The sequence below is a fragment of the Mugil cephalus genome, chromosome 1, assembly GCF_022458985.1.
Source record: "Mugil cephalus isolate CIBA_MC_2020 chromosome 1, CIBA_Mcephalus_1.1, whole genome shotgun sequence".
Taxonomy (NCBI): Eukaryota; Metazoa; Chordata; class Actinopteri; order Mugiliformes; family Mugilidae; genus Mugil; species Mugil cephalus.
Genome location: NC_061770.1, coordinates 14449673 through 14470220, shown reverse-complemented (window position 1 = coordinate 14470220; position 20548 = coordinate 14449673). Strand labels below are relative to the sequence as shown.

The 20548-nt window shown below is 43.3% G+C and overlaps 1 protein-coding gene across 1 annotated transcript in view; it reads left to right on the top strand.

The window, feature by feature from the left end:
* Nucleotides 1-263: 263 nt before the first annotated feature.
* The window catches only part of LOC125013371 (potassium voltage-gated channel subfamily D member 3-like), a 96190-nt gene continuing 75905 nt past the window's right edge, over nt 264-20548 (top strand). Inside the window, exons 1-3 of the mRNA XM_047593996.1 lie at nt 264-414; nt 544-634; nt 1387-2566. Of these exons, the coding sequence (XP_047449952.1) occupies nt 1464-2566 (1103 nt within the window). The 5' untranslated portion in view covers nt 264-414; nt 544-634; nt 1387-1463. The remainder of the gene's footprint in view (nt 415-543; nt 635-1386; nt 2567-20548) is intronic.

Sequence of the window (20548 nt, the reverse complement as noted above, 5' to 3'; positions counted from 1 at the left end):
ATAAATAAAAGAAAGATAAGTGACTGCCGCTTTAATTAACCTAAGAAGCCCAAAGTAAAAGTGTTTGAGCTACGGCCCTGCTGGGATGAGTCGTGTGGATAACTCATTTGGAAGCGCTTATAGTGTAGCAGGATGTTCGTTTAAGAGAAAGAAACCCATTTATTTTTTTTTCTGCGCATGGTCCTGAGCTCTGATCAGGGTCCGTGTGCAGTTTCAGTTCACAGACACACACACATAGAGAGAGGGAGAGAGAGAGAAGCAGATAGAGAGAGGGGGAGAGAGAGAGCGCTCCTCCTCTTCCTCCGTTTCTCGTCCACCACTCATCCCGAAACGCCAAGGTAAGACGGTCCTCACGACGGAGTCCTCTCATCGTTCCTCCCCTCGCATAATGGAAACTGAACTGAAACAGCTGTGGTACGTCCGTCACCGGCACTTTTACGCTTCCCCATCAGCTGTGTCTATTTATCCATCTCTACTCCTCCTCGCTAAATAACTTCTTTCCTGGTATGTTTTTTTTCCTCCCCTACTTTTGTTTTTCTCCAGACTCGCTTTAAGAAATAACCAAACCCACGACTTGTTACTAAAGCGGCTCCGGAAGAAGGTCGTGCTTCTTTGGATGGAGAATTTTGAATCGGTGAGTTGCAGGCTAATCGGTCACTGTGGTCAGGACAAAGAGCGCTACTGTCAGCTGTGTTTAGTCGTCAACCTGTTCCTGAAATTGGGTCGATCGCTTATTCCCGTGCTCAGTTTCACCGGCCAATTTGAAACATCCGAAATGGTTGTCTAGAAAAGGACTGATGTAGTCTAATTCAGTCGTGAGTTTGATCCGAATAAGCGCAAACTAGTTTAGTAAATCTTGAGCAAAACAAAGATGCATCAGCAGTTTTTTTGTTGGGACTCAACAGGTTAGGATAACCTATAAGAAAGCCAGGAGTTTTAGCAGGATGAGCAGTTTAATATGTGGTGAAGTCCCTTTTTTGATTGCTTGCCTTGAGTTTATAGCGAACTGTGATCAGGAGAAGGCTGCTTTTTAACAGCAACTCAGTACAGGGACATTGAGGAAAATAGCCTTGAAGTAATTATAAGGAAGGTGATGCTTATTGGAAATCCGGTATGCACCTATAATCACATTGAAGCTTCCTATATCGAATAGAAAGGCAAAGTGCACATAGAAGACTTTCACCTAAGTGTGATGTTAAATTGAATTCCATACTTTTACTTCACTGTCATTCATTCTGTTCATTCTCTTTTCATGCTGACCAACTGCATCAATGTTCAAGAATCCTTTTGTCTCTTTTCTCATGGACTGATCTCTTCCCTGTCATGATCAAAACGACACTCATCCGCGACCTATGCTCACAAATTCCCTCCCTCTCTTGCCTTTAGATGGTGAATGAGCTGAAGTCAAGCTGGTTGTGAAGGTGCTGGACTTGCTCCCCCCTACATCCCAAGCCGGACACAACATGGCGGCGGGAGTAGCGGCATGGCTTCCCTTCGCCCGGGCGGCCGCGATCGGCTGGATGCCCGTGGCCAATTTGCCCATGCCAGTGGCTCCCACTGAAAAGAACAAGAGGCAGGATGAGCTCATCATTCTCAATGTCAGTGGACGGCGCTTTCAGACTTGGAAGAACACGTTGGACCGCTACCCAGACACACTGCTGGGCAGCTCGGAGAAGGAGTTCTTCTACAATGAGGAGACCAAAGAGTACTTCTTCGACCGTGACCCTGACATGTTCCGCAGCGTGCTCAACTTCTACCGCACAGGCAAGCTCCACTATCCACGCTCTGAGTGCATCTCCTCCTATGACGAGGAGCTGGCCTTTTTCGGCATCATCCCAGAGATCATTGGTGACTGTTGCTACGAAGAGTACAAGGACAGGAAGAGGGAGAATGCGGAGCGCCTGATGGATGACCAGGAGGACAACAAGGATGCTAAGCTGCCCAACATGACCTTCAGGGAAACCATGTGGCGGGCGTTCGAGAACCCTCACACTTCCACCATGGCTCTTGTCTTCTACTATGTCACCGGCTTCTTCATCGCTGTCTCGGTCATCACCAACGTGGTAGAGACGGTGCCATGTGGGTCAGCACCCAACCAGAAGGAAGTGCCATGTGGTGAGCGCTACACTGTGGCCTTTTTCTGCATGGACACCGCCTGTGTCATGATCTTCACCGTGGAGTACCTGATGCGCTTGTTCGCTGCGCCCAGCCGCTACCGTTTCATGAGATCTGTCATGAGCATCATCGACGTGGTGGCCATCCTACCCTACTACATTGGCCTGGTGATGACTGACAACGAGGACGTGAGTGGCGCTTTCGTGACCCTCCGTGTTTTCCGCGTGTTCCGTATCTTTAAGTTCTCCCGTCACTCGCAGGGCCTGCGCATCCTGGGCTACACACTGAAGAGCTGTGCCTCGGAGCTGGGCTTCCTGCTCTTCTCACTCACTATGGCCATAATTATCTTTGCTACCGTCATGTTCTACGCAGAGAAGGGTTCAAGCTCCAGCAAATTCACCAGCATCCCAGCCTCCTTCTGGTACACCATCGTTACTATGACAACGCTCGGGTAAGAGCAGAGCAGACTCCTCTCTTTTATCTCGTTGTGAGCACTGTGTGTGCAAGCGCAAGCTTGTGTGTGCGTGTGTGAATTTGTCTGTAATGAGTGAGTAAATGTTTGATTGCGATTTGCGTGTCTGAGTTTGTGGCCCAAACACCTACCATCGCCGAAGACGCCGGCGCCACCCTCTGCTTTACAAACTTCAAAATGGTATGAAACTAGACAGAAAGGGCACTTCACAGCAGACTTTGCCCACTGCGATTTTACTCACGGTATATGGGGGAAGAGCAGCCAGAGTTGTGCTCTCTCAGTAATGACTGTGCCAATGACTGCGCTCGCCCTTTATACATCACTGATAAGAGGGAGAGAGAGAGATGTAGAGAAAAGGGGAAAGTTGAAAGCATCTTGGCAAAACAAAAGGTTAGGAAACAGAGAAGCAAATTATACTACTACACTCTAATTTGCCCTGTGGTTAGCAGCAGTGCACTTTGAGAATTAAGTGAAGCAGCGGCTTTGCATGTTGAGAACTCTCTTCCCCCGCCTTGGCTCACTCCTTGCGAGTTACTCGGCGCTGGGCTTGACGTGCCTTAGGGGTCAAGGTCTCAGATGCAGTATATCAAAATACTCTACGTTTTAAGAGGCAGCGCTTCATTTATTTGTGTTTAGGTTACCGGCAGCGATAATTATTGTTATTGACACCTAATTTTAAAGGCATGCATGTGTGTGCGCGCGTCTCATTATTCGCCGAATGCCTAATTAAGCTGCTGCCCAGAGCTGTTGATGTTGCATCCATTTACAGAGGCTGGAGTCAGCTTTGACTGAGTTTTATAAGATGAACACGTGGAACATTTTGCTGCATTGGTCTGTTTTGTCTGGTTTGTCTTCATTTTTATGTCACTGTGTGTTTCTACCAGTCGTTTTATGGTATCGAGGAGAACCTCGCATACATCATTAACTTTACAGTGAACACACACACGGATATGTGATGCGGCACTATTAAGGGCTAATGGTAATGTGTTTTATGAGTGTGCCCTGTTGTGGATGTGTGAGTCAGACTGAGAGGCTGACAAATTGCAGCATCCTGCTAAATGTCAGAGTCATGGAGGCCATAAATGGCTCTGAGCTCATTGCTGTGACACACTTGGCACCCTACCTTTGCGCCGTGCCATTCACAACCTGCCCAGAAGATCCGGTGTTTTGCAGATATTTGATTCTGAATCGGCTGTTTGGTCTAAAGGCAGACAAGTAGTCGTTGAACCTTGGAGAGCAGAATGACAATATCTGCTCGGCTTGTTCGTTTTCTGGACACACTGCGGCTTTTGTTGCTCATCCCATAGCCTCTTTTCACGTGAGAAGCTCAAGTGGACTCCTGTTGCATTTACAGTAGGACTGGAATACGTGTGTGTGTGTGTGACTGTTTTTGTGTTAAGAGGGGTGTAGTTGTTGAGCTTGGTCTCATCAATAAAGCAGGGGCCAGAAGTGGGTGTCAGAGTGACTAATGATGTGGCCCACTGCATCTGCTGACTAATGTAAACCTGCCCGACATTCTGGTCTCCGCTCACCGTTTACGTCATAAGCACACACAATCTAACCATATACACATAGACAATATCTGTCTCGGTGCATTAGGTCGGGTTTAAAACAGAAAGAGACAAGTACTGGCGTGAATGTTGTATGCATGAGTTTAAAACTTTAACGGCGATCGTGCTTCTGGATCTGAAATCACAAAAATGTGCGATACGTCCGTGGAACAAGATTTTTTTTCTCTTGCCTCCTTCGCTCACTTGCAGTGGTATATGTGGAAGAGCACCCCTGCTGTTTTCTGTGCGACGCTATATACTCATCTATCTAAGTAGGATAAAAGCCATTTCCCAGAGACAATGTTTTTCTTGTCTTCTCACCTACTTGTCTCTTTTCCTCAGGGCGTATAGCTGTGATCTTGAGTGTCTCCTTCTTTGTTCTCCTCACCGAGACACTCATCATCTACAGTTGCATATTTAATGTACTGCTAACTTCTGAGCTTTAGCCCCTGTCTTTTTTTCTCTACTATTTTTTTTTTCCAGTGTTTTGTGCTTGCAAGTGAATGTATGAGACTGTCAGATTGAATGCACATTGGCGCTATGATACTCTTCAACAGAGGTGTCCTACCTGGGCCACTCAGTTCATGCAGCCTTGTTGAGCCTTGCGGTTTTTTGAGTGTTTTGTTTGTTTGGCTATAATCTGACCTCAATCATAATCCATAATCCTCCTGCAACAACAGACAGCGAAATACCAGGTGAATAGCTTTTTGAGCTTTTCTAAATGGAAATTTCTTCAATGATAACCACATGGCGGAGGAGGAGGAGGGAAATGGGGAAATAGGTGAAAAAAGTAGGACACAATTCGGAACAGAGCTGCAATCATTTGAATCTGACCTTTTTGCTTTATCAAAAGTAGAGTGCCGCAAGATTAAACTGCATGCAACACACAGCGTTTCGATGCGAACTAGCTTTGACACCACAATGATAAGAGTCTCAAATCCTTTCAAGCAGACCTTAAATTATGTGCTGCTCCTAATGACCCCAAAAAAATGGGTTTAACCATCCAAGTGAGTTTGCAAGCTACCAACTGGCATCCTTAGTGCCTTGCGCTCACTCCATAGCAGGGCTAAAAAGCTTAGCTCAAATCCCACAAATGAGGCACGCAGGCAGGCTGGCAGGCAGTGGTGGGGTTTTAGCTAAATCAAAGACATTTAGGCAATAGGACCTGGTAGGGATTTTGTTCTCTAGGTTGTTAAACAAATTGTGACCTTTGTGTGATATTAATTTTGTGCATTTGTCATAAAAGCAGAGCCAGCGTTCATATGAGTTTGCGAGAGAAACGTCGCAAAAGGCTAAACCTCAGCTTGTTTATCACACTGTGAAAGAGACTAAAGGAGATTATGTAATTATCACAACACTTTTTATCTTTTTTTGTATTTTTTGAATGGATCAAGGGTTTTCACATACATTTTAAATATTGTAAGTTTAAAATGCTAGCGCAGAAGACGATAGCAAATGTCCAGTACACTATCCTTAAATAAAGTCTGTTAAGTTAATGATATTTATGATGTCACATATCACATACCATACATTTTAACTTTACCAGTGAGTCAGACCACTGTATTACGTTTAGAATCACTAACGTTTTTTATGTGTTGGTGCAGTGGTGGTATGCAACATGCTCATTAAAATGTTAATTCAGTCACAACCTGAGATACTCTCCTGTCTGTATCTTATCAAACTTCTTTCCCTGACTGCACCACTTGAGAAACTCATTTTCTCCACCTAGGTAACAGAACGTGCATTATCTAATTAACAGAAGCAAATAAATAGCTTTGTCTATTTATGCGCCCTTCTCAAAGTGCCTCTTTGCCGATTCTTAAGAAGTATTAAAAATATATGAAGGTTGACGTGTGAAAATCTGCCAGTTGGGTCAAAGCTGGAATAGTGGAATAGCTAGCTGTTTGGAATAAACCACTAGTATCTGAGGCAGTTATTGGTACGCTGTTAACGTTTCTGTCACTGCAGCGTTGTTCCAGATTGCTGAATCAATGCCAACAACCAGATTGTTCAGTAGATTTTGTTCTTCTGATGTTGATGTTGATGATCGTTTCTCTAAATTGGTGAAAATGGAAACAAATTAGGACTTTGTAGCCAGGATTAAGTTTGTATCATATTCCTACATGGGCTTGTAAACTTATATTTGACTGTAAAAGTTCACAGGCATGGATGTGACTGATGCAGCTGTGCAGTTAGCTTCAGAAATGACTATTGTAGTGGTATTACTATACCACTACTGTACCATGGCCTTTGTGCCTGATGGTAGTGAGATGGAGGGTTCCCTCGCCACTTACATGCAATATTGTTCACTCTCCGTAAGAGCCCACTCAAAGTTCACTTCATGCGGTGTAAAACGATCTCCCATCCATTTGCAATTTTGAATGTTGGACTAAATTCACACAAAAAAATGAGCTACTTATTGCTCATTTATTCCCTGCTCAGAAAGTGATTCTTTCTCCTTCCCATCCTTCCCCAGCTCTTCCTAAACCTTCTGCACGCAACTGTGGAACTGCAGAGATTACTTTTAAAAGCCAAGGCTGCTGCTTATAGTTTTAATTTGACGTGGTTTGACTGCTACTAAATATAACTTCCTCAAATATTCATATGAACCGGACTGAACCGGACAGCACCGGTGGTCAAGTTGTCTGAATTGCCAGTTGCACTAGAGATGCTGCTGGTGTTGCAGAAAGCATGTCGGCTTCTGCAAAATATTGTGCTTCAGCTTCGTCACGTTCCATTTCCTCAGTCGCAAACATGTGCGTTCGGTTCATGGTTCACCACGGTCGATGAGCACGCTCATTTGGTGTGTCCATGCAAAAGGCAGACTATTTGGTATTTGTGCAAATCAACAAAACGCCAGCTAACATGTGTAGTGTCAGGCTTGAATAACGAAATGAGGCAGCTGTTTAGTTTGGTGTTGTCGGTTATTGGCGTACAAAGAAAAACTTTCTTGTTTCTCGTTTCAACACTGGCATTCAGCCTCAGTTGTGATCATAATCAAGTCCACTATTGTGTGTTTGAGAGGCTATGTTGTAATGGGAATCATCCATGGGATCACTTTACAACAGTTTCTTATAGTCAATGAGGATGAAAAAACACTAGAAGTTAGAAAAGCAGGAAGCAGGAAGTTTTAAGCATAACATATTGTGTTCGAGCAGTTGTATTGTGCAGGTTGTATTGTAGTCATTTGCATAGCCATGCTAGAGTGTGATTGATATCCCTATGAAAAATCAGCTCATTTTGATCACCGCACATTGAGGATCGATGCTGTCTCCCGGGCAACGGCACAAGGATACATCGTAGTTGGCTGTGTTATCATGGATTTCATGCATATGTAGCCGATAAATACAATTGTTCACTCATAAATATGTTGGCCTTCGTTGTGTTTATGTTTACACCATGTTTCCATCGTCTTTGCCCGGGCTTGATTTATCAGCCGTTCATTTTAGAGTCGACAGCTTGTGCAAAACGATGATCAATGCAGATGAGCGAGTATTGATTTGGGCGGCGGAGAGAAATGTGGCGCCCATTGTTAGTGTAACTAATTGATATGGGCGATGAGAGTGTGAGTGAAAGGCGGCACCTGAATGGTGACATTTTATCTTGGATTTATGAGAGCAGATGAGGAAGTCGTTTGTCCATAATGATATAGATGTAGAACTTGTTTTGTAGCCGTTTCAAGGCCACGAGTTTGCATAATGGAAGGAGGTCATTAGTGTAAGAAACGGAGGAATGTAAATGATTTATTCATCTACATCATGGCTTCTTGAGTACAACTTGTAAGTAAAGTGGCGCTTGTGTAGAATCCTGCTACAGAACGTGTTCTGTGAAAAGCAAAACAGTCTTGCTCTCTACGTACAGTCGGATTATTCCAGTTCATACACTGAGCCAAATCAACACATTTTAAGTATCTTTAATTCCTTAAGTAGATCAAGTTATTCGAGGGGTTTAGTCGTGGCTACTGTATGGTGATAAATGGAGATATTCCAGGCAACATTTACATTCACAGTATTCGCTAGACGGTATTATCTAATGCTCTGAAAATATTCCCCAGTATTCATAATCCGTTTTTTCAGCAATCAGATTGTATCTCTGCCCTAAAATTTAGGCTGAACTAATCGGTTAAATCATTTCCTTCGCAGAAAATATGAAATAGTGAAGTGCTTGTGAGTGTACATTAGTGACCTGCACCACAGCAGCAAAAACTACTGCTTATCACCATAGGTAAAACAAAGCACTGGTCGGGTACTTCACTATAACTACTGCTCCATTTACTCCTGGCGTTAAAATGCAATTTCTGCCCAGGTGGGAAAAAAAATAAATATAGATAATAGGTGTAAATGCAAATCTCCCAATAAAGTTCACATGGTGAGGATGTGAACAAGCAACACATCAGCCCACATACCTAAGCTGAACACCAGACCCCCCGTTTTGGCTTATTTTCTGCACCCAAACACGATTCACTGATTGTCCCAGCACTTATACTTTGCAGCCGATCGAGAAATATGGACAGAAGGTCATGAGTCAGAGTTTTTGGCTGTATTCTCCAGAGGGGTCCACAGACTTGCACAGTCTCATTTTTCTCACTTTTGTGTTGTTGTTTTTCTTTTTTTTTGCAACAGCAAACAGGAAATAAAGCTACGGTAGAACAGACATTTGGCAGGACCCCAGCCACATCCCCAAACTTAAAATAACCACTAAGAGATGGGGAGCGTAATTTTAATATACTAGAGATTCTCTTGCCATGAATTATGCATTTAATTACTTCTCCTTACCTGCACTGACACTGGTGGATGGAAAACAAACATTACACCATAACACAATCCATAATAAATGGTCCACTTTGTCTTATTCCCTTGAAATGGGAATGAAAATCACATTTGCATGCGCTGTCTATGTTTGTTCTTGTTTGCCACAGAGAGAAAATACGACGTTAAAAAGCTTCAGCTGCATCTGCAGTTACCTTTGGCCTTAAGTTGGTTGCTAAACAACCGTGACCTCCTTTTGAACTGCAATGATATTGAAATAATTCTTTATCACGCGCACACAAGCACCTATCGGAAAAGTGAGTCCAAACCTTTGACCCCTGAGCGGCTGTTTTCCCTCTGTTTGTCTTTCCTCGTGCATTTTTTTTTTCCTCCTGAGCCCTGCCCTCCATGGAACACGAGGCGACGATGTCATCTATTCTGCTGCCTCTCACTCACCCAGCATCTGACCCTTCTTCCTCCTTCCACCGGTACAAAAGGAAAAGAAACGGGGGAAACAAATAGAAATGTTGGTCCATTTCCATCTTTCTCACCTCGACTATTTGTTTCGGGTATTCATTGTTTTCAGATGGCAAACCCTAGCAGATGGAATACCAATTTATTTTAGCTAAACTTCTCCCTTTTTGGCCTTATACGCGTACAGTTTTCTGATGCGTCGCAACCGTTAGAGCCCTCTCATTTCCTGCCGCCTCTATGTTCCCGTTCTTGTTATTCTGAACTCGTGTGCATCAGACTGAGTGTGCTTGACTGTGTGCATGCCAACGCTAATGCGTTATGTTAAGTGTGTTTCCGTCCCACCGTGTGTGCATATACATTTAGCGTGTTGTGTTTTGAAACCGCACACGTGCTGAGGTAACTATGTGCTTCCACATTTAGTTTTTCGCAACCCGTGGCTGCAGAATTGTGACTCTGCCCAGCCTTGTTACAATGCCGGATAAATAAATAAATAAATAAATAAATAAAAATCAAAAGTCATTTTCCAGTTCTGTGGTCTCTAAGTACACTGCAATAACCCACAGTATTTTTCTGTTTCTGCTCAACCTCAGCTGAATGACACGTACAACTGCCTCAATTACAGAGAGGAGCGCAGCGTCCACTGTGATGCACCAGAGTGCAAGAGAAGAAATCACAAACCTAAATTGTGTGTTTAACCTTGTGGGATCATTTTAGTCAGCCTCTGTAATGTCTTGTGGCACCTCCGCCGTATAGATAAGGTAATACATCGTGCTTTACGAAGACTGACTCCGAAGCAACATTTGTATCGCAATGAAGAACGGATAGCAGCGTGCTGTTAACATGGGATATATATGGAGTTGTTTTGCAGTGACTGCTCTAAAGAACAAGCTCATTTATTGCCACAATAATGGCCCCAACTGTTTAAAATTAAGCCTAAAAAGCCTAAAGCCTAAAGCCTTGGCTGAGTAAAAAAAAAACAAAGAACAAAAAAAAAAAACAGCAAAAACTACAAATTCCATCATCTGTGTGAATCAAGAAATGTTTAGTATATAATAATATTTTGGTGTGAAAACTGATGATTGTACAGATCTTTAAAGCATTTTCTGCTGTTAAATATCTGCAGCTTTGCTTTAAATCAGCAGAATCTTTATTGGCCAGCAGGCATGTGAACGCACAGATGGAATTTCTCAATAAAGTCACATTAATAGAGCAGACCTACAGCAGAACAAGTACATCAAAGTCAGTTTTATTATAAAACCCTATATCAGATTTCAAACATTTGCCTCAAGGAATTATTAAATTCCTTCAAAGCTCTGTACACGTGAGTCTGCACAGACATGGATTTAAACTGCAACATAACATGTTGGCAGACAACTACTCGGCAGTAATTTTAGTTTATATGAAAAAGCATAACTGATGAAAAGATGGCCTTGCACTCTTTATTGTACATTTTTAAAATATGTTGTATTAGATCTACAGCCATGCTGAACCAAACAGTAACAGTAGCCTGTTCACATTACAAGGACCTGTTTGTAGGAGTTGGTTGGAATAGGCAGAAATAGCATATAGTATTCACATTTATGTTGTCGCTGTGATTTTGTGAGAATGAGTCCTTCTTATTGATAAAGGAAGGAGGCTGCCCTGTCTCCAGGTCTGAACAGACAAGCCAAGCAGTGACTCTGGAGGGTGCAACCTTTATCTCACTGTTATGTTTCTAATAAAACTGAACACAAAGCACAGCCAATATCTGGATCTGGATTTGGTTGGTCAAATCATTTTTTCTTTTTTCTTTTTTTTTGTTTAATTTGACTGGAAATGATGACACGTCTTTGTCCCCTGGATGCCTTTGATGTCCACAATTTCATGTCAATCAGTGTGTCCACTGATAGTTCAAACTGGAGGCTGACTGTCAAACTGACACTATCATTACCCCTGACTGCAAGAGTGACATTGGCCATATTTTGTGTAGTGACAATAACTTGACTAGTGCAGTGTAAGTACCTTCCAGAGGTGTTATAGAAATGGGCTTCGGCACCCTGTCATTTATCTGCGGCAGCAAGGGCAGTGACCCATCTAAAGATTGATCCAAGAACCTCAATTGAAATCTGCAAACACTCAGCAAACTCTAGATGAAGAATAACCAGTGTAAAAGTGTCAAAAGGAAGCTATTCAGTTGGGTCAGTTGTATTTTTGTGTCGAGGTCGGTACTGCACCATAGTCTGCCTTCCAAAATTGGAAATAATTCCATTCAGCTCTGCTAGATCATCACTCAGACCTCCCCTTGTTGGTATGTATTCAGCCCTCCTTTCACACATAGATCTGGATGGTTTCCCATTCTTTGAAAAGCAGTATAGAGCGCCAAGACTTCCCAGCATTTGCTAAAGGGTATTTACCTGACCACCCAACAGCCAAGGAGAGGAGGATGAGAAGGGGGGTGGCTTATTGTCACAATGTGACTGTGAAGGGTAACTTTCAAGGAAGGTCTTTCGGTAAGGTATTTAAGGCATGTGCTTTGTTTTGCTTCCCCCCTTCCATCCTTTATGTGCCATGCATGCAAATGTTGCCCTGATACATAGGACACTGTGTCCGGGCTAACTTAATCTTGACTAACTGATAGAAGTGATTGGAGTGATGCTCACGATGTTAAAAGGTGTTGAGGCAAGAAAACCATACGTCAGACGAGTGAACATTTCATTATAGAACCTGTCTCTCTCCCTGTCTCTATTTTGCTGTTTGTCACAGGTGATTGCCTTCAGCTACTATCCTTCCAAGTTTACTGCACTTGTGCCCAGTCCAATTCAATTACCAGCCGACACTCTGTGAGGAGCCTGAAAATTAGTTGGTGATTATCAGTTTCCAGGGTGTTTAGCAGCATTCTGGACAGCTAATGGCTCCTGTACACACCGAGCCCTAAAGCCTTCTCATAATTTCCCTCAAACATTCGGAGTTTGGGTCGTTGCCATGCCGCCGACATGGCTATCACGATTGCCTCGAAAATAAGCACCGCCTGGGGTGCGATAAGTGGTTCATGGTGAACAGAGGATGAAATGCAATGACTTTGGTGATCCCTTAACTTTTCACTTCGCTGAATACGTTCCCATCAAACTGAGCCGTGCATTGCTTGCAGTCCAAGCGGATAGACATTAGCAAGCTAACATGCTAAACCAAGGTGGCGGATGGGGTAAACAATGCACCTGACTAAGATCTAGTTGGCAAGAAAAATAAGGCTTTATCTTATTCAAAAAGATGTACTGGTCATTAAAATGTAAATACCGGGCAAGGGATTGACCAACTCCTTTTTGGTTTGATTGCCCTACCTTGCGTCAATACGGGCTGATTGAAGGGGACAATAACACCGTCACTTAGCGGAGCATTGTAGTTGTTGCTTTATTGGAGTGGCCCTTGATTTAGCTGGCTGCAAGCAAACACTCGAATGTAAACAATTATGGATTAGACCGCACTGCATGTACTGGGCAGACACGCTCATTACTGAGTGGATAATGTGGGCTGGAGTGATTGTGAGTGATAGTTCTCCATATATGTAGGCCAAGTTATAGAAATAAATCGCCTCTCATTTCCCTGTAGAGACCGGGATAAACGCGGTCTGAATGACTCTGAATAATCTTCCCTTATTCGCGGCCAGGCTTTTGAACAGGTAGACATTATTGTTCCTTGTTTTTTTTTTTTTTGTTCTCTCACTCCTATATGCATTTGCTCTCACTCACACGCACATTGTGTCTGTGTCTTTCTGGGCGTACTGTAATTCATAAACTGTGTTCTGTGCTGATTATCCAGGGTGACAAAAGCAATTGTTCTGCTACACTAAATCTGTGGGGATTAATGCTTGTCTCTGGAGCTGTTCCCTCTGCTTTTACAGGCATGTGTGTCTTAGCCCGTCTCCGCCCGTGTGTGTGGTTGCGTTCTCCTTTTTCCTCCCGTCCATGCCGTCAGGCTTCACCAAGGATGATCTTACGTGGATTTCTTTTCAGGACATTTGATTTGTCGCAAGTCGGTTAAAGAAATAAAAACTTAAAAAAATTAAAAAAAAAAAAGTGTAAAGGCTGAAAATAGTCTTGTCCGCTGTGAATTGTCTCATGTCAGTACAGGGATGCAAGACTTGTCCTTCACAAAGCTAGGAATGAACTTTTTTTTTCCTATATAGATGTCTTTGGGGGATTACCCATGCTGAGGGATTAATCCAGCCACGTGTCATCTGACAGCAACAAGCACTGGGAAGAGCATAAAAGTCAAGTCATGGACTAACACCATTAATAGATTTCAGTAAGCCTTTTTTCCCCTTTAAAGGTTGACTGGTGGCAGAATTAATTCAATTTTCCCACCCCTCTCGTGAGTAACTCGTCTTCTACCTCTGTGCTCTTCGAGGGGGCCAAGCCCATGGTCCACTGCTGCTCAATAAGAAGTCTCCTCAAAGGAGTTTTGCCAGCCTCATTTCACAGGGAACAATCTGCATTATGTTTTAATCTTATTAGCAATGAATTAACACCACATCAATGACCCTGCTCAAAACAGAGCGCCGCTAAGTCCATCCAGTCCTCAGCTAGTTTGCAGCTAAACCGATTAAGGAGGAAAGAGACTCATCGAAGCTATCAGTTTACCACGGGTTACAAAACACGCCGAATGCAATATAACAAAACCGCTTAAGCTTTTAAGGGAAGATGTTCCGCAACCTTGGTATCAAATACAAGAACAATACACTTCAATCTCGCCCACAAGGGGCAATTGAACATGTGCAGTGTGAGCAAATTGATTTTCTCTCGCTGCAAAGGCCTGGTGGATAGGACATAACCTCTACATCCAGATGCTGTGCGCAATATAAAAGGTTTATCCTCGAAATAGGATTTTGTTAAATGCACACAGGATAGGCCGATTGTGACAAAAAAAATATATATAGGTTCGGTCTCAGCTCAAATTAAATTTGTAAGTGCAGGGCGTGTATCTGTTAAAGGCTGCACAGAGTCAGCCGATGTTTTGTTGAGGATTTAATCTGCAGGAGAGTCTTTTTAGGACTTCAAATTTTATTTATTTATTTATTTATTTTTAGCCTGGTATCTTATCGAAGATAATTCTGTACCATAAATCACCTCAGTTAATATGTCATTTGTAAAGATAAATGACAAGAAATTAAATTTTGCAGGGAAACACTAAAAGTCTCTCCTGCATACGCAATCTTAAACCCTATTTGCATTATGTGTCGGCTCTCTTATCTCTTTTCCTTCTTTTTTATTTCTTTATGACGTTAAATATTTGATTTTTTTACCTACCCTCCCTGTCTCACATCACACTTTCTCTCCCCCTTAGAGGGAGTACTGATGTTGCAACAACTAATTAAAAAAGAAAAAGAAGAATTTAGACTTCAGGTTGTTTTTAGGTGTTCCCTTGTAAAGTTGTGCATTGCAGTGCCTTGGCGTCCACGGAAAACTTGCATATACTCATCTCACACTCTCTCTCTCCCCAAATCTTCAACACCCTGACACTCACAATGACTCCCAACCTGCATTGCTGTAGTGCACAGGCAACCAGTCAAACCAAGCTCCATTACAATTATTTTGTCAGAGTTTGTGCTCCGTGCTCAATAGCCCCAAGACGAGTTGGCTGCAGACAGACACACGGCAGGGGAATCTCATCTCCCCACCGTGTTTTTTTTGTTTGAGGTGAAACAGAAAAGGATCTGCTGTCCGTTATTAATATTACACAAGCAATAGCAGAGGAGGCGAAGGATGAAGCGGGAGGAGAAATAAAACCCGTTGGTCTGTTCGCCGCCTCCAAGCGCATAAATACGTTGAAACAACTGGTGCGCAACGTAATCGCATTTCACAGAGGGTTGTCACATTTGAGAGAGTTTTCTCGGTAATGAGTGGAAAAACACTCAGCGGAGTCCGTACTTCAATAAAGTAAAGAAATTTCCCTCTGCTGCTCTGGCAGAATGAAAATTAACTGTATGTCTTTATGAAAGTTCTCACTGCTACCATTACAGCACCACTGGCAGATTTATCGTATTTCATCTTTTAGGTCAGTGCAAAGAGAATGATAACTGAAGAATGTTAATGTACAGCCGGCTCAAATAATGTACTTGAAGGCAGGGCTCGGCAATTATTATAATAAATCAATAAATCAAGATTACGACTTGCCCAGTTTTAATTATGTGGATATGTTGAATAAATGAATACTTCCACTTGCGTTTAATGTGCTGGAGCTGCCTTAACTTCCCTATAATGTCAGAAACAAATGGAACTCCACTATAAAGAATAACATTGTGATTGTGTGAACATAGGCCTTATTTTCCCATGTATGTTTCCTATCGGCCAACTATTGAGCCGGACGAATGTACCTGGAAAGCAACACTTTGAACTTATCTCTAAAAGGAAGCAAGCAATCACTGCCAGTATGTGAATTTTACTTGCTCCCTCTTAGCATTTTAACTACAAATTGACAAAGGGGCATGGATATAGCACTGCCCTGCATGCCTACTGCCAATTTCTCCAATGGACACTTATTACAATAAAAACCACAGCCTCAGAAAGTGTCCTCCATACTCTGATCAGGCATAACAATATGACCTTCCTAATATTGTGCAGGAGTCCCTCGTGCCTCCAAAACAGTTGTGACTCACCAGATAATAGACTGAGGGAGTCCTGTGGCGTCTGGCATCAGGTGTTGCTGACTGCAGTCTGAGTGCTGCAAACGTGTCCAAATGCTCTATAAACGTAAGTGTATTTGCAAGGAACATTGCAAACGTCATCACGCAACGATTGGGCTTAATGTTATGACTACCTTCCTAATATTGTGCAGGTCTCCTTTGTGCCTCTAAAACATTTATGACTCATCAGAGAGTGGACACGGGCCTTCTGGGGGTGGCTCTGTGGATCAGACCTGTTCCAGTGCATCCCACAGATACTCGATCAGTTTGGAATGTACTGAATTTGGAGGTCAAGTCAATTGTGTGTTTGTGTGTGTGCCTGTGTTAGGCTGCATACTGCCTCTACCAAGGTGTGCCATTGCTATGGGGTGGTGGTGTCTGGTCTGGTCTAGGTGGGTGTCGAAGTAACATCCACATGAACGCCAGGTCTAAAACTTTCGCAGCAGAACATTGAGTTGTCACAAGATGGTCAGTGTTATTTACTTCTCCTGTCAGTGGCCATAATGTTATCCTTGATCAGTGTATATCTATGGTTTAATTCTCTCAGCCTAGCAATTAGCTTATGAGGTTCTTATAAGGACCTATTGGCACCAAAAAAAACAAAAAAAAAAACACATCCCATTTGCTTCCTCCTTTGAATCAACTGTTTTTTATCATAAGAATAACTGTCATGCACAAACCTTCCTTCCAAAGTCAGAAAGGATCTACACACATACACACACACACACACACACACACACACACACACACTATCTGCTGCACATAGCCCCCTGGGGCTCTCCTATTGCATGCTATGACTTGTTGATCTGATATATTAAAGCTATGGCTTAACACGGGTCTGAACCAGTGAAGATGATGTAAGAATGTTCCTTGGAGAGATGGACAGGTTGATGCATTTAATACAGTAACAGAGTTTTAGAACCGAACAAAAAGGGTTTGCTAAAAGCAAAGTGTTCTTACTGTTGAATATTAAATAATTGTCACTTGGGGTCCAAATCCATAATTTGATTCTCATTATGCGGGACAAATAATAGATTAATAATTGAAAAAAAAATGCTAAGCACTATGTGTTTTAATAAATAATAGTAATATTGATTTTAGAAATTGTAAGTAGGTTGTCTGTATGTCTAAAGCGCTATAGCTGTCCTGGGGGGTTTTATCTTTAAAGTCCAGGTTTCTGTCAATTCACATTACCAGTGTGCCCAATCAGGGTTGGATGGGGGATGATACCTCCAGCCTAATGGGTGGATATATATCAGGCGTCAGTGATGGATGTCTCGGTCAAGTGCTCTGGACCACGATGAATGTTCCCAGCCCAAGGTGGGCCAGGTTAGCAGCAGGTGGCTTTAAGTGGAGCAACAGCTTTCCAGTAGTTCCCCTTTAACTGTGCACGTTGGGGCCAGACGCGGCATCGAACGCTCTGAGCTCCACTGTGTTCATGCCATACTTGACAAATTGCGCGCGCGTATGATCCAAAAACAATCTCTCAAGAGCGAAGAACAATTCCGAAGTTGAGCGATGGATGCAAACCCCACACATCACACGGCTCCGGGAGCGCGGAGGCCTCCGTGTCGGTTGTGCCGTATTTGCACCATAGGGGATGTGTGACTTTTAAACACATGCAGATGAGGCCCGAGCTGCTATAATTAGCAGATGGCGGATTGTGAATTGCAGCTCGACTTCCACTTCTGTATTGTCTGGTTTTCTTCCGCTGTAATTCTCAACAGCTACAGGAGACACCTTAAATCTTACCCTTGAGGTTTGTCCAAGACTTGAAAACATCTTGTGGGTTTTTTTTTTTTAACATTAGTGAGCCTGACAAAGACAAAAAAAAAAGTGAAGACATGGGGTGTGTGGAGAAACGAATACTTGCCCAGATGAGGTTGAAGAGGGCACTTTGCGGACCTGTCAAATGAGAGATACTGAAGCGGAGAGACAAAAGATGGTCAGGCAGCACACTGAAGTTGTTAAGGAAGACAGAGCAGTGGTCGAAAAAAGTGTGTGTGTCTGTGTTTGCTTTTCCTCTCTCTGTAGAGCAGCTCTTAGCCGTAAACTTGGCCTCCGCTCCAGTCTCCAGCCGAGAGGTCATTGATGTGTGTTCTATACAGAAGGCATGCTGGGCAACGGTAACAGAGTCGAGCTAGGCCCCATGGACAAGCAGTCTGATACCAAGAACCTGGCCAAATGGTTTTAGAAATTCACAGATGGCTGCTGTTGAGCCCTTACCGCGCCAAATGTGTGTGCGTGTTTGCGCATGTGTGTGGCGCGGCCGCTCGTGCGTACATGCAGGGCTCCGTGTGTATGTACGTGGCGGCGAAGCGGGAGAAGAAGCTTCGGCGGAGTGGCTAAGTGTCTTCTGCAGATTAGCCTTGATTTTTTTTTTTTCACGACGACTCCGCAGTGTGCAGAGGCGTGTTGGCCCTAACCAGTCCAATTGTTTTTCCTGGCATCGCGGGCTATCAAAATAATCTGTGTTTGTCCTAAAATATCAGATGATGTTTCCGCTGCCTCACAGAAAATCGTATTCTCCCTCTCACATCTATCGTGTTTTTTGAGCGGTTATGAAAAAAGCATTAATCTAATACACACCACCTTGTAGATCCTCTCTTCGCTTCACCTGTGCACATTGTTGTTTGACTGCATCTGCAAGTGTTGCGCTGCATGGTTTGGTTATGGCTATTTATAGTAACCCTGGTCGTGATTGCCCCTTAATCTTTTATGCGTCCCCTGTGGGTGTGAAGACTAAACAGATGAACAAAACAAGACTGCAGTGATTTTATTAGCGGGATGCGACTCCAGCCGGAGCCCAACAAGACCTGGGGGTGTTGACATAATCAGAACAGACTGAGGAAGTATAAATATTGCAATTTTAAACCACGCTAGCATAGCAGTGTGGGATGGCAATCGGTCACTTCGGACCAGAGAGAGCTGTCCCTACGGCTGTTTAATGGATTGCACTGGAATTTGGTAAATTTGATAAACCTCCGTGTCTCTCCGGAGCCATCATCGGGTCAAGATTTAGCTTCGTCCCACTTTTTTTTTTAATGACGAAATGCATGTAAAACTAATGACATCCACACCATCCCTTGCTGTACTTTCTATCCACTGACGTCGTACCTGAAATATAAGAATTGGACCTGCAAAACATGAGCGTCTCAGCATTCGTCTCAAAGCAAGGCGCGGTGTTCTCTTACTGCTTTGAATATTAAAATTGCAATAATGTATCGATTACAACGCAGACTGGTACAATACTCTTCCCTGAATAATTTCATCCCTGCCAGTCACACTCGGATTTGTTGTTTGTGCACGATCCACGATTGTGGAGAGGGGACAGAAGATGGTCTCCATTGGAGACAGATGCAATTATGATTAGACCGACGTCAGACGACGGTGCAATTCATCAGGCCATTTATGAGAGGATCATCAGATAAATGCTTTAGTAAGTGGAGGCCGGTCACAGAACGGGGTGATGGATGTGATAGCCATATAATCCAATGAGTGCTTGTGGCCCCTGCACAGCAGCATTGCAAAACAAAGATGTATCGAGGAACGGGAAGTCCCATTTATTATTGGTATGGTAATTTGGCTGCAGCAGATTTGACTCTCTCTGAGCCATCGCTCACATTAGTGTCCTACCTCTGAGTGTATTTATTGTGCTTAGTATAGTGTTAGAAACACTGGCTAGTTGGACTGTTGGGAATTTGCTCCACCTTCTGAATTTATTGATTAAAGTCACTTAATCCGTCTCTGATGTTTGTGTGCGTGGCTTTGCTCAGTCATTTTGGGATTAAGAAGTGATTGAATGACTTTGTGGCTATAATCCTGATTTGATTTCATCATTATGTGATTTTTGTTCTTCTTCTCCCTGCTGTTTCCAGAGTGCATTCGGTTTCATTTTAATGCATTTTAAATTTATGTGGTTTTATGGAAGCCTTCGCCACCTTTGCCTCCTGGCAAGGAAAGGAAATATTGAGGGCAACAGTTATCTTCATCTGAAGAATGGACTGTAATTACATTAGATACAGGGGCCTTATCTGCGCCGAGATGCAATTTAACGATACCGCACAAAGTAAAGATTTCGCGGTTCAGATGTGAAAATACACAGAGGCGTAGTCTGCCAAAGTCTCTCCTACTCTGTGGTGTGAACACCTATTGGCATATATCGCACATGCGGGCTAAAAATAGAAACCGTCCACACTCTCATCATCAGCCCCTCCCTCCTATTATCTCCCCTTTCTTAACACATCTCCCTCCTTCTGCCTCCCCCTCCCCCGGCCTCTCCGCATTCGCACAACACTCTCACCCACCACTGTGCACAATATGTACATTTTCCATATTCTAACGGGAGCGCTTGAGGAACGCACATGTGAAGCCGAGGCATGAGCAATTTTTAGGTGTCACATTTTTGAACGTCACCTCCTGATCGCCTGTTTGCGTTTCCGTGGTAACCCTCGGCGCTGTAAAGGAGAAATATGTGTCTGGGACGTAATTACGACACGTGCGCGCGTTCGTGGCTGCGGCGGTAGAGATT